The following is a 14,618-nucleotide window of genomic DNA, read 5'->3' on the forward strand; positions in this document are numbered from 1 at the left end:
GTTTGATAAGGACTTAGGGAGAGAAGGACAAAGGACGGAGAGTGATGGAACTGTTCAGATCCCTTGAAGGAAGGCACTGAGGTGTATTTCTGCCCAATCAGGTATGTCAGAACTGACAGGGATACATAGGCACTAGCTTAGCACTTGGTTCCATGCCATCTAAAAAGCATCCCCTTCACCAAGTAGCCAGGGTTGCTTGTAAGGTAAAGCTCAAAGGCTTTTATTTCAGTTAACTACTTTTCAGTTCAAGTCAACTGCTTGAACACAGTCCTTCAACACCTCCCCAAGATCCTTCACATGGCTGAGAGAGGTCACTTCTTAACCAAAGGCCACCCTTAAGTAAAGGGTGCACCCTGTGCAAGACAAGCAAAGGCAGATCATCTTGGGAAAGGAAAAACCTCATGTGGGGACTGTCCAGTCCTCCCTGCCTTGATTTTCCAATTTAGCTCGTTTTCCTGCTGCAGTTGTAATGTGCAGCCTTTCTGGATGATGGCAAATCACAAGTAAAACAGGAGAGGAGTAAAACAGCATAATGAAGTTTTATTCTGAAAATATGGCAAGAGTCTAAGGCACTTCAAACATTTCAATGCACTTGACTAAAGTGAATGTGACAAGGTAATAGCACTCCATAAATATGCACCAAGATGTACACTCAATTACACTCAAGGGGAATATACAGCTGGTACCTCTAATTTTATTCTCCAATAAACATGTATGGAGCTTATAGACTGAAACAGTTAATAAAAATATGGTAACAGGACATGTAATTCTTCATGTAGGTTTTAATTATTATGGAATATAAAATGTTGAAAATACTGTGTGAGTTAATTTTATAGATACTAGCATCTTTTATATAAAAAGTTATACATTATCCCCAATTAGCAACAACTTATTTAGTGAACTTCAGACCTGACAAGAGGCTTTATCCCCAATACCTACCCACTCACCCACCAGCTCAAGATCCATGGAACTGACTACATAAGCAACTGCAACTTCTGAATTTCAAGGTAATTAAAAACATGAAAATCATGTTGGAATGAAATTTATGAGAAGTTTACTGTGATGTAGTCTAAGCACAGTAAATATATTTTAGAATGACTAAAAATAAGCCACTGGGACACCCCTGCATGGATGGCTTTAGAAGTCTTAATCTGCACATAACATAAGGAAGGACAATCTACAACAAAGAAAAAGAGGATTTATGCCAGTGTACAGAAAGATGAGTATGTGAGCAAAAGAACAGTTCTGGCTAAGGTTCTCCACAGAGCACTACTTAACTATATGCTTGCTTCAAGTTTACAGTTTTCTACCTTTAGCATTAGATCTCTGCTTTCACTTTGCTGGTGAGTTCAGGCACAAGACAATTACATTCAGTATCTGTCTCAGTAAAACAGTAACATTTAGCAGCTTAAAGATGGCATAGAGATTTTTTACAGATATTTATACACTACTACTCAAATGTGGCTCTGTGGGTGGGACCAGGAGATGTCCTTCTGCTAAGCCTGGGAGTGCCCTAAAAGAGAATAAAGAACAGTTAATCAAAGAGAAATTATTCCAACCAGCGGATGGAAAACACAACACTCAGAATTACTCTGTTCAATTCCTTACCTTTAATTGTACAGATATTTTTTTTTTTAATTTTAGGAAGAAAAGTGCCAGCTATCATACAGCCTACTAACTCCAAGTGCATATTGTTTCAACAGTGAGGTGTTTAGCAGCAGTTTATCAGGAGAGTGAGTCAGGGATAGAGGAGAGGTGGAGAGCTGCCAAAACACCTAGCTATGTTTCAGTTTCCAGGTCAATAATTGCCATTAAAGTAATACAACAGCACCTCTGTACACTAGCCAGAATCAGTGAACCTTGCTAGTGAGCTATCTGTACCCCATGGTAATTAGGAGGAGAAGCAGGAACTATCCCTCAGTCAGGCTTCAACCTTCTGCAGTCAGTATGTACTTTAAAAAGTACATTCCACTTACCAGCACAGAAATTGTCTTTACGAATAAAAGTCAAAATTTCATGTGCTGTACTGCTGTACAGCTGTCAGGGAGTAAATTTCTTGTTTACATTTCACTATTATGTTCAACAGCAGCAAGTTAAAACATAGCCTACAGGAGGTTGTGTACTAACCGGTGACTGGGTTTTGGAAAAGTTGACATGGGCATAGAGGAGAACTGCTATGTCCTTATGTCCAGCTTCCAGGGCTATTGAAAGTGCTGTGCTGCCATCCTGAGAGAAGAAAGGAAGAAACAAGAGAATTAGTGCTTGTATGCTTTAACAGATCTCTTAAAAGCCCCATCAGCCCACAGAGAAGCGCAGTTATGAAGTGGAGGCCCTACTGCTCAAACAGACAGGTTAATTTAGAGTCTTGTTTAATTTCTTTTGTTTTAAGCCTTGCACTGCTGTTTTATGAGGCAGTCCAATTGTCAAAGCCTCATAATTTCTCTAAACAAGGAGTCTCAATTATTGCTGTGGAAGAATGAGCACACTATTATCACAGTAATGTTACATGTAGTGCTGTGCAAGACCAGAAGATTGGGGTGTCTCAGAGAAACTACAACATCAGTAACAAGCAGAAGAGATGATAAGGGAGCGGAAAATGGTGGTCAGATATAATGATAATTGCTGTGTTAAAATGATAATTGTTGTGGTATAGCTCCCATCAACACTAAGAGATATTGGACTCATTATTCCAAATGGTCCTTGATGGAAGTCTAAATACAAACAAATGGATTTTCCTAGTCAAATACTGCCACCTTAGTTTCTCAGAAGATACCATTGCTTTCATAAACCACAGCTGTTGAGAATAGAAACAAAAAAGCTGAACAAAAACAAATAGCTGAAAGAATATTTTACTAATCTGTTTTTACTTACTAATAAGAGTATTTTATTAATTTTTCTGTGGACCATGTTTGGTCCAGGAAGACATGGATGTCAGACAACCTGTGATATGAACTTGGTGCTTGGTTCACTGCCTGGCTTTTGGCTCTTGCACACAGAAGACTCTACAATAATGCCAGCATTTGCAGTGTCTCACAGGGACGGAGCACACACTCCAGCCACTGCTGTAGCACCGGTATTGGAATGGTTAGCACCAGTTTTTAAATGGCCACATGGGACACAACGGACAGCATCCACATGGAAAGTCTTCTTATGAGACTAAAGGCAGCAATTTCTAATTGTCCTGAACAGACGGGGAGCTAGAAGAGCTGTCTACTACAGTGCAATATAATGCATGACAAATGCAAAGCTAACACTTTCCAGTCAACAGAAGATCTTAAAGAGAGGTGCTGAATCACTCTGGCACACATTAGTAGGATGGTGCTCAGCTTACTACTGATCACGCAGACTGGAAAAGCATCACTGTGATACTCAGAATAGCTTGGGGAATGTTAAAAATCTCAATCCCACAGCACAGACAAATCTGTGAATAAGCAGCAAACTGTGCTTGGGAAACTATCAAACTGGCCACAGGAGTAGTTAAGTTATCATGTCCCCATAAAGACTGTAATTATTGATTTTGTATCTGATAGTGCTAACAGCATCCAAGCAGCAATAATCTAGACTGCTCCTGAAAGTTTTTGCTAGACTGAGGTCTTCTTACATTTTCCTCTCTGGCCAGAAGTTCCACACTGCTAGCACAAGGAACTGAGCTGCCTCCTGCAGCAGTTGGGTGAATGAAGAGAAATTATGTCCTTGCCTCTCTGCAACAGCTTCAACAAATAACCTCCCACTGCCCTCCCAAATCCCAAACCCAGGCTCCATTTCAGTGTTCAGTGGGTAAAACAATAGGAAGAAAGGAAAAGTATGCAAGAAACATTGTTAACAAGAACATAACAAGAAAGGAGCTAAGTCAATGTTTTCAAGCTTGAGAAATCTATAGATCAAATTGTCTGCTGACAGCATAGGCTGCAATGGTCCCTGCAGACAAGAAATATGCATGTGTCTCACTTGGCACTGAAGTCACAGTCTCTATCTGTTTATTGTCAGGACAGTGTAGCTTCATGACTAAGACTGAACCTACAGTCTCAAAAGTCATGGTGTAGGAGCAGTGTGAACATCATTTCAAGAGAATTGTAGGGCTGATGTTTGCCATGGGCACAGAAAAGCAAGACAGTGAGGACCTAAGTCACCAGATAAGGCCCTCTCTGACAACTAGAAAACTCCTTTGAAAGAGGGAAGGAATGTGAGAGGGAAAGGTGTTGAGCTAACTATGAGCTAACAAATGTTTTTTTCTGTTGTGGCCACTAAACACCTACAGCTAACCACAGAAATTGCTACCAGGTGTGTCTGTTAGAAAAGTAAAAATACTAGCCAAATAATCACAGCACTTGCTACCAATTAAGCAGAAGATTCATTGTGGTTGGTACTCTGGCACTCTGAGTCAGACATTCGCCCAAGCAGATTTCAGAAGCATTGAAAGGCAGCTCACATTGTCCTCCAGGGTGCTGTTACACCCAGGCTGAGCCAGCAGAAGCTTAACAATCTCCACATGTCCATGCTCACTAGCGCACATCAGAGCTGTAGAGCCCTCATCATCCTGGATATTGACATCTGCACCACAGGCCAGTAAAGCTTTAACCATGTCTATCCGGCCATGACTCACGGCTAGCATCAGTGCAGTCTGACCAGCCTGCATGGAGAGAAGAGAAAAACCCAAATAACTACAGAGGAAATCAGTGACAAAGTACAAACACTTCTATTTTTTTTGAGACGCTGTGTTTCTTCTGGGGGGTGGGAATTGTTATTTTAAATGGTACTCTCAAGGCTTTGATTGCCATTATTTAAATACTTTTTATGTATTATATATCCCACATTCACATAGGTATTTATTGAATTAATGGAATTAATATTTTCAGACACCTGTAGTTTATTTAAAGGAGCTAAATACTGCAGACTTTGTAAATGCCACCCAAAATTCAGTAACAGTTCTTTCACACAATTATTAACCTTCATTTTTAGGAGACGTCCAGACCTGAGGCTCAACTGTTGTTCCACAACTCCATTTTGTATATGGCAATCAAAAACACACATAAAAAACCCACAAATGGTGAAAGCAAATGAGAGCAAAATTTAAACTGATAAGAGCAGGGATGGGAGCACGGAAGGAACAATAAAAAGGCACAGGAGTACAGCAGTAAGAACTGTGCCTCACGAACTGTTTGACTGACCTGGCTGGCTTTAGCATTCACGTCCCCACAGCTGAACAGTTCCTCCACTATCCTCATGTCCTTCTCCGCTTCCACAGCTGCAAGCGCAGCAAGCATGATGGGGGTGTAACCAGCCTTGTTCTGATGATTTACATTACAGACATCTGCAGTGGGATGACATAATTTCTTCAGAAAGCAAGAACCCAAAAAGCAGTAATTGTGCTAATCAACTGAATAAACTGTCAGTAGAGCAGCCTATAAAAAGAAAAAGTAGCAACTGCTTTCATAATGGATGCAATTTAAGGGAAGGTGGAGAAGAAAAAAATTAACAGAGGAGCTCTTGAGCCAGACAAAGAAGAGAATTCTTTTGTACTGTGTGTACAACACAAGAGAGAGCACAAAGACATTTTATATGTTATCATTTAGGGCTTTATTTGTGCATTATTTTTTCCTTTTGTGAAAGCAAATGGTCTGAAATTTAGCATGATACTCAGTAACACTGCCAGGATAGTCCTTAAGCTCTTCTCCCAAGGACATCCATACTGCAGAATAGAAGTGGTCCAGCAACGTGGTCAATGGAAAAGATATTTCTCTTCAGCACAAGGACTGTGTCCTCAGCACAATTTTCCTGCAATTGGTGTTACTTTAAAAGTCTGCAAGTGTACTTCAGCATATTTTGGAGCTGCCAAAAAACCCACCCCTTTAAATTAAAGACTGCTGCCAGTTCTACAGTGTATTTGACAACGAACAAAACTGCTCTGGGAACAAATACAGGCAAGTCCTCTCACCAGTGCCAGCAACCAACAAGAGTTCTCCTTTTTGTTCAAACCTTGCCTCCAGTCTGTCTCTGCTCCTGAAATTCAGCAGTGCTTATTGGTTTATTGGGCAGCATGGTTTTCAGTGTGTTCATCATATTGGAAAGCAGGGACTCAGCTTTACATAAACATTATCTGCAGACTAGAGGTTAAATTGCACCACAGATAGCTTAACAAGCAAAAATGGCTCAGGAAATTCTTCAGGTTTATGGGCAAAGGATCTTTTCAGTAAAAAAAATTGCAAATTTTTTTCATATTAAATAGACATTGGTGATGATACCTTATAACCAGTAGACCAATACTTCTTTCAGACATCACTTCTGTGAAGCCATTGAAGCCAGAGAACATGACAATCTGCTAAATGCATTACAACCTGAGTAATGAATAACTCAGAAGTGGTGTGCTCCTACTCTGACTAGACTACTTTAGCAGAGTGTGTTTTCTGAGGTCCCATTTAGCTCCTTTTCCATATGGCTGAGGGAAATTGTTCTCCTATTTGTCCTCTTGGTGACTCTGCTTCATGCTATTGGAGGATTCTCTCAGCTCATCTTGTCCACTCTTCTCACCAAACACAGACACAGAGTTCTTGGTCTAAGAATCTACCTGTGATATCACCACACTGCAGAGCTGACCACAGTGACCATTCAGACACAGTCCAGAGAAAGATTGTTGAAACCTGAAGGAATCTGCCTATTTGCAAACATTTTCCAAGTGCTGGCATGAGCAGTTCTCTCTTTCAGAAAGAACTATGTGGGACTAGTCATGATTATTACATTTTACATATAATACCCCTGGTGTTCATGGGTATACAATAGCTGCCATAACCTACAGAAGTCCTGATTTCCAGCAAGAGATGAGCAAGTTCCTGCTCCTCTGAGACACTTAGGGAAGCAGAGGGGCAGCTTCCTCCTACCACAGCGTGCTGCAGAGCCAGCCTGCCCCGTTTCACCACGCTCCTGACATTCCCTGCATTCCCCTGCTGTGACTCACTCTTCTCAAACACAGACTGCCTTCAAAAGGACCAGAGATTTCAAAGTGCTCCCTTTCCTCTTGAGGAAGTCTCTGCATGTGTGACACCTGTGCTAGGTTATCAAAGCTGAGATTTGTATCATTCATATCCTTGTTTATCTGATGCTACCCTTCTGGACTTTTGAATACTGCTTGGCTTACACTCCAGACATGTCATTGGCCTAGTTAAGCTTTCACAATCAACTGTGACAGGTTTTTTAACTAGTTTAGAGAAACAAACTTCACTCAGAGAGCAAAACTAGGATTAAACAGATTAAACATCCAGCCTGAGACCAATTCCAGTGTGTTATACCTTCTGCTGGATGCCATCTGGCACACTGAATGTGGGGAGCAGATACTCCACTCTCCCCTTTGCCACTACCCTTTCTGCACGTGTGTTGCAAGAGGATCAAGAAAATGAGGCAACAAAAGCAAACACATGAAGCAGAATCAGATTGCTTACGGACTAGGAAAATGGTCTCTGTGACAGAATGCCATATTGCCCCAGTTTTTCAGGAAAGTAGCATAGATGAGTCAATGTGGTGGCCAGAAAAAACTTCTGCACTGCTCTAGACAAAGCTAGACTAGCTTGCATGTTTAAGATGGTATTTATACCTCAATGCATCCTCCTCCATCAGCACCCTACAGAGTGCTGAGCAGCAGCTGTGCTGCCTCCAGAGAAAACTGCTGGAGACTGGTGCTGCTGACCTTGGGACTACAGTGCAACAGTCAAGAATCCAGCTATCTATCTCTTTTTACCTTCTTCAAGAACCTCCAAAGCTAGTACTAGAAACAAAGATTCTAGACTATCTAGGTGAGCCACCATATAACTGTTAACAGTTAAAACACCTGCTGGAAGAAGATGGAACTTGGCCTGTAGTCCATCAAGAATTTCATCCATGAGAATTGCAAAACCAAGAATAATTAAAAAAAAAACATAAAGCAAACTTACTTGCATCCAGAAGAAGCTTTACAATTTCAAAGTTAGAATGTGAGACACTGTAATGCAGAGCTGTGTTTCCATTTCCATCTGCCATGTTGATGATATGTCTGAGGACAGCAGGAGAAATCTCTTCAAAAGCAGTTATGTAGTCTCCAACCATTTCAGGGAGAGCTGACTTCTGACTTGAGACACGAAACCACTCATGCTGGATAGTATTTAAACAAAACCTCTGCCAAAACCAAGACAGAAAAATTTACATATGGACAATCTATTTAAAAGATTTTCCATCCTGTAAGTCAGCAATGCAGGTCAAGTCTTTTTTAGTCCAATGTGGGAAGAAAGTATTCAGCTCACAAACAAGATGTAGAGACTGAAGTGTGCCCCTTGACTAAAGTCCGCTTTAAACCACCGTTTACTTCCTCTCACTTCATCTGATTTTTACCTCTGACAGCACAGAATTTCAGGGTGAGAATACTCCCAGAATAAACAGTTATCAAATACTCATGAATGGAAAAAAAAGACCTGCGTAACTACTTCCATCAAATACTTAACTACGTTTATAAATCACTGATGAACTCAAGACTTTCTCACTGGACTTAACACCATGCTGAGTCAGACAGGCCCAATACTGAGGCACAAATTATCAAATGCACAAAGTATATGAGAACTGGCTGCACAGCAGTTCTGAAGAAGAAGAACTGGTCATTACAGACAATTACAAACTGAACCCAACATCCCATCCTAATGTAAAAGGTAAATACTGTTTTGGGGTGAATAGACAGATTTATAGCTTGCATGGCACGTGATGAAGTCCCTTCTTTCTGCCGAGTACTGTGAAGACAACACCTGGACTATCTTGTCTGGTCTGATCACTGAATGGCACAAAATATTTGGTTGAAACAGTTTCAAAGATAAGCAGCAAGAATGAACAAAAGTCAAGGAAATCTGACTTACTGGACAGACAGGAAGGACTGGAGATGCTCCGCTGAAAAGAACCGCTGGGGAAAGAAACTGTGCAACTTTTGTTGCAGAAAAGAGGAAAAAAGGAGAACCTGTTCTTCACCTGACGTCTGGCTGGCTTTAATAATAAGAGATTTTAGTTGCAGTGAGAAGATGCAGGCTACACATTCAGGATAAACTTTCTCATGGGTATGGACTGCGAGTGGGGGAGTAGGAGCCTCTTAGGCCAGGTGACTTGTCTGTTGTGACAAGGTAGGTAGAGCAGATCTCACTGTGAGCCAAGAAGGCTTCCACATTCACCACCAGCTCTGACTTTGAGACACTTTCTCTGACCTGGAAGGACCACCGTATCTTTCTCATTAACCCTCACCTGCAAGGCAGCCAGTAAATTCAAGGGCAATTTTGCAGAGAAGACATTCAGAAAGTTTATACAGCCTCTTGTGAAAACACACCATTATCTCTAGAGGTGGTCTGTGTCTGGTAAAGAGAAAATATTCTACACAGACCAGTGCTACCTATGTATCTGTACTACATAAACACATTAACAGAATATTTTACATCAGTGCTACTATAATGTGATGTATGTATTCTGTGAACATAGAGTTGAAATGCAAAGGTGGCCGCAAACTGACACAATAGAATTTTTTATTTATTTCAGGCATTACTGAGTGCAGAATACCACTAAGAAACTATTTTTAGTCAGTATCACACACATTATTAAATACACAATACACTTTTAAAATTCAATTAATCCATCACATTCAAAAAGATGCAGTCCACAGCTCTTTCTGGTGTAAAAAGCAGCTACAAGAGCTGAGTATGCTGGAAGAGGTTGGGACAACTCATACAGATCCTGAGCTATAAAGGATCAGCATTTAAGCTGTTTGGACAAGACTTCTTTATCAGCAGACAGAGGACAAGAGCTGATCAGTCTGCAGCTTCCATCTACAAAGCACTGCTTGTACTGGAAAACACTTTAGGCACAAGAAAGTAAAATGTAAATTCAAATTACACTTCCAAGGCAGAGATCATAATCTGGTTTTGCCATTTTTGACACTTTCAACTCCAAGAGGGACTAAAGCATTTGTTGTTTGAATGCCTAAACTACTTGTGAAGGACAAACACAATTAAAAACTATGTGTCACAACTCTATGAAACACCCTTTCAAAACATTCCCTGGACCACAGATGTCAGCACTGGACACAGACAGTATTACTGTGTCATACAGACAACACTATTGTCTTTAAGCAGCTGCAGATGCTCTACTGTAGAAGAGAATGACACTAAGTTGTTGCCATTTATATGCACAAGTGTAACAAATGCAAAATTCAATTTAATATCATTAAGCAGTGTTCCTTTGCTTTCAGATTGCCCTCATAGAGTAGAGCAGGCAATCCCTATCTGAGGAATTTCCAATAAGGCAAATACAATTTTATGTCCTGAGACTTGAGTATTTGTTAAGTTTTAACAATAAATCCTCCTTACTCTCTGCAGCACCAATACAAAAACCACCAGTGCAGTAAACAAGACAAACAGCATCCCTGCACTCAGAAGGCACATCACCTAGTGTTTCAGAACAGACTCTGAGGTTCTTTCATAGGATGCAACAGAGTCTTCATCCACTGCAGCCTCCTAATGTGAGGCCTGAGAGCTACCCATACCAGTGCTAAACCAAAAAAACCACAGGAATAACAAAAGAATGCACAGATGTGTTGAAACTGTATTTTCATGTTACTGTTTTTATGTGTGTGCCTTGGGACAACAACACTTAAGCACACAAAATACAAGTATACTCTCTGGATGAAAGTGTCCTGGTAGAAAGAGCTTTGTGACTCTTGCAGCAAAGATGAGATCCTCTTCTGCCCAGCCACTGCAGTGCTGGTTCTGTAAAACCAGAAGTTACCTCTCCCTAAAGTTTTGCTATTGCATCTCAAGAGAAAATTTTCACCTGTATTGCTTACCACATCTTTGTTGGTCAAGGCCTTGGGGTCATCAATGTTGTTTCTCAGCAGGTTACAGGCAGAAAGCATCTTTTCACTTAGCTCATACCTGAGGGAGACAGCAAAATACATGGCATGTTTCAATTTTTATATTAGCGTTTCAGTATAGAAACATTTGTTTTTCTGAAAGTTCTCTGGGAATGAAAGTTTCCAGGCAAGCCATCTGCTCCTACCATGCAGAAGCTGCTCCAGCAGCTCTTCTCACAGAGATATTCGCTCCACACTGAATGGAGATTAGTGTGGGAAGGGCAACAGGAATGGAGAGTGGGAAACACATCACTTTCGTGCTCTAAGACTTGGCAACCCTTCTGGTGGAAATTCTCACCTACTGCTGTGTGACTGCAGAGCACACTTCATATGCTGTGTGCTTTGATTACTTGACTGACAAGGAGAAATGCCAGTAGTTGTGATGGAAACAGAATTAAGCAGTGGAAAACAGCTCAAGAGGTGCCTCCCTGCCAGCTCCCATTCACTGGAACTAGCCTTTCTCATCCCACCCACTCTGGAAATTTATTCTCTTTCTCCAGCCCTCTTAATTTTTACTCCCTTGTCATTACAAATTTCTAAACTCATGGTGGGCCAAAAAAAAGGTCAAGAAGGCCTGTACCAGGCTGTGGCCAACCACCTTTGCCTAAAACCTGCCCAGAGGATAATGGCAATTTTTCTGGAAAATTCTCCCAAGAAGCAGAGAAGCTAACACACTCATGTGTGTAAGATGGGCATTTTAGTCCTCATGGATTAGAAGCCAGCTGCTAGTGCTAACAGAGCAGTGAAATTGTCCACCATTGCCATACATGGCCACATGCCCTGACTCTTCCCCTCAGAGGGCATCGCCAGAGCATTCAGCTTGCAAGGAAGGTGCTTCTTAAGTACAATGGCTATCTAAGCTGTTCTGCTGCTCTTCTTCCCAATCACCCCTTGCTACTGTAAATAAAAATTAGAAAGGTCTTTTGACAGGCTGCCTATCTTTTTATGCCACCTGTAAAACAACAGGCTATCCTACAGTACTGTATAAAGTAAGCTCAGGGCTCTTCAAAAAACACACAGCTCCAGGGCCACCAAGGTCTTAATTATTAATTTCTGCATCTCCTTTATTTAACAGCTGACAATTACAGATAACTTGATGCTAAGCTACATCTCCAGTGAAACATGACATTAATTTCATTTTAGCTTTTACTGTTGTTATTCTACCTACCTAATTTTCCAAATTAGCACACTGGCAAACCCATTATCTGTAAGAGATCCTTTCACTGTCTCGGTTCATACTTCCTTTTGCTGTTTGCTAACCGAGAATCAGTAAACACTCACCACTTTATTCTTTCCATATGCCTAAAAAGCACAGCCTTGTCTGTCAAATTCTACCTTACACAGCAATTTGAAAAGTACCCTAAGACATGACATGTTGAACAAGTGTGTGATAGCAGCCTTGAAAGTGTATTACAGTATACAATCTCCTGTCATATGAAGCACATGATCCCAGTGTCCTCAGTGCTGTACCCCATCATCTCTCTGTGCCATGCCCAAGATGCTGTGGAAGGTGCAAATGCAAGATGCACTCCCAGCAGCCAGCTGACCTGGTGTGCATGGCTCAAGATTAATTTGTTTGCTTACATGCCAGGACATTAACAAGGCATTGCCTGCTCCCAGGCAAGTGCCAGCTGTGACCTGGGAGAGCCTCTGCTAGGGGAGGCACCAGGGTCTTCTGCTAATGAATCATTTAAAGTCAATGGGGCCAGCTGCTGGAAAGGATACCCTCTGACACCTTCTGCCTGCTCACACAGAGTCATTTTGCCATGAAGCTGCCTCTGGCTACCCACTTGAGGAGGAGGGAAGTGGGCAGCAGTCAGCCAGTGCTGGGGCTGATGCTTTCTCCACAAGCACAGCCCACACAGCTTGCTCCACGACAGGAGGCAGAGGTGCATGCCTCAGAGGCACACTCTGGAGAGGGTGGGCACCTACCTCTCTCTGATTTCCACCTCCTCGGCCTCACACTCTGGGAGGGGACTGTCCTTCTCTGCCCCCACGGCGCAGACCTCTGCAGCATGGGGGGTGGGCTGCTTCTCTTCTGGCTGCTGGTCACAGGAGTACTCATGGCTCTCACACTCCTCCTCCGAATCTGAGGAGGAGCTCTCCTCAGAGCTGGAGTCATCGCTGGATGTGGTCTCATACCTACGGGGAGAATGGGCAGGGACAGAGGTGCTTGCTCCATGCCATTCAGCAGCAGTCAGTACCTGCTTGCACTGGCACAAGTGGAAAAATGTCCTGCAAAAGCTTTGTCTTCCTGTTTTTTCCTTAGAGACCTCTTCTACTCACTGAACTCAGTGTTACTGGCAAATGACACTGTCAGTATTATGTGCACAGAGTGTAATGAAAGAAGAACAATCTCTTTTAAATGTAAGTCTTAACATTTTATCAGACCTTGCCTTATCCCCAAAAGGAAATTACTTTGCTCAGAGTAAACTGTACTGCCTTACTAGGCAGATATAAGCACGGAAGCTAACAAACCTATGATAACTGCCCCCCAATATATGTAATGATACTTTTAGCTATTATGTAGGAAATTAGGTAAGTGAGATATTTAGGCTATATACCACACAAAACATTTGTACTAAAGAAAAACTAATCTGAGGAAAGGGCTAAAAAAGCTATATAAAAACAATTGGATGAAACCATTTTAAAACCACTTAAAAAATTTCTTCAAAACATTCCGGGAGGGCAAGTAATATTTTAAAACAAGATAATTTTCCATACTGTCCTCTGTATTTGTATAGGAATACAAAGCCAGAAAAATTAAGCTATGGCATCTCTTGCTGTATTGTTTAATAGTATAATGTTGTGCTTGTCCGCTACCAAAGTTATGTATAAATTTTGGTTACTACAGCATTGACTGAGAAATGTCCTCATGGCTGTCTGAGATTGTTTCACTTTCCTGTGGTAAATCTGGCAGCAATCTAATGTACAGGTATTTGAGACTGATGCCATATATGACTTGCAAGCACAAGAGGATGAAGAGGAGGTCAGCTGTTCAATTCTTCCTTCTGATCCTTACACTCAGTGGTTGCACCTCAGCCGGAAGGACAGCCCAAACCTATGCATGTATTCCTGGGTTGCTTCTCTTCTTCCTGCTGTGAAAAGTGCTACAGTAACAGATGTTTTGGAGACAGGTTTCTTACCCCCCATTAATGCCAACAAACTGCAGGTTCTTCTTGGTGTTGCTCAAATCCTTCTTCCCATCTCTTTTCTTCATGATAGATTTAAGTGTGTTCTCATTATTAGTACATACTGTTAGAAAGACAGATGAAGCATACATATCAGTATAAATCTGTAGCCAGCTTTGAATGCAGCAGCATTATAGCTGATTTTGCAAAATAACTGTATTTTTTAACAGCTCTCTCTGTAATTTACCATCTGAAGCTGGGTTTTCTAATATAGATACAGTCATGGTTTGACATGCACATTGGAAATACAGAAGAACAGCTTCAAAATCAGCTGTGGAAACTAGTTAAGCCTAACTTTTCCACCTTACAACATGCTGCTAATCTTCATGACGCTTTAGAAAACTATTCAACTAGGTTCAATCAAAGATGGTCTTTTAGATTTAGTACTCATTGAAAAAACTTTTAAACCAGTCTCTATACAAAGGACAGGTAAAAGATGCATACAAGTTAAGTTAATTATTAACCCTTTATCTTTCATTAGATTTTTCTTAGCAAAACACTAAATGGCATTTCACTGATGCGCTACC

At 41.3% G+C, this 14,618-nt stretch overlaps 1 protein-coding gene across 6 annotated transcripts in view; it reads right to left on the reverse strand.

Moving 5' to 3' along the window:
- Positions 1–520: 520 nt before the first annotated feature.
- KANK1 (KN motif and ankyrin repeat domains 1) overlaps positions 521–14,618 on the reverse strand; it is a 130,546-nt gene continuing 116,448 nt past the window's right edge. For all 6 annotated transcript variants that reach the window (XM_071425139.1, XM_071425143.1, XM_071425140.1 and 3 more), the window contains 8 exons: positions 14,047–14,155; positions 12,833–13,042; positions 10,835–10,922; positions 7,923–8,142; positions 5,169–5,311; positions 4,430–4,630; positions 2,128–2,226; positions 521–1,513 (listed from right to left, as the gene is read on the reverse strand). In XM_071425139.1, the coding sequence (XP_071281240.1) occupies positions 1,451–1,513; positions 2,128–2,226; positions 4,430–4,630; positions 5,169–5,311; positions 7,923–8,142; positions 10,835–10,922; positions 12,833–13,042; positions 14,047–14,155 (1,133 nt within the window). In that variant the 3' untranslated portion in view covers positions 521–1,450. The remainder of the gene's footprint in view (positions 1,514–2,127; positions 2,227–4,429; positions 4,631–5,168; positions 5,312–7,922; positions 8,143–10,834; positions 10,923–12,832; positions 13,043–14,046; positions 14,156–14,618) is intronic.

The sequence above is a fragment of the Agelaius tricolor genome, unplaced genomic scaffold, assembly GCF_023055355.1.
Source record: "Agelaius tricolor isolate 1412-34295 unplaced genomic scaffold, bAgeTri1.0.p SCAF_4, whole genome shotgun sequence".
Lineage (NCBI taxonomy): Eukaryota > Metazoa > Chordata > Aves > Passeriformes > Icteridae > Agelaius > Agelaius tricolor.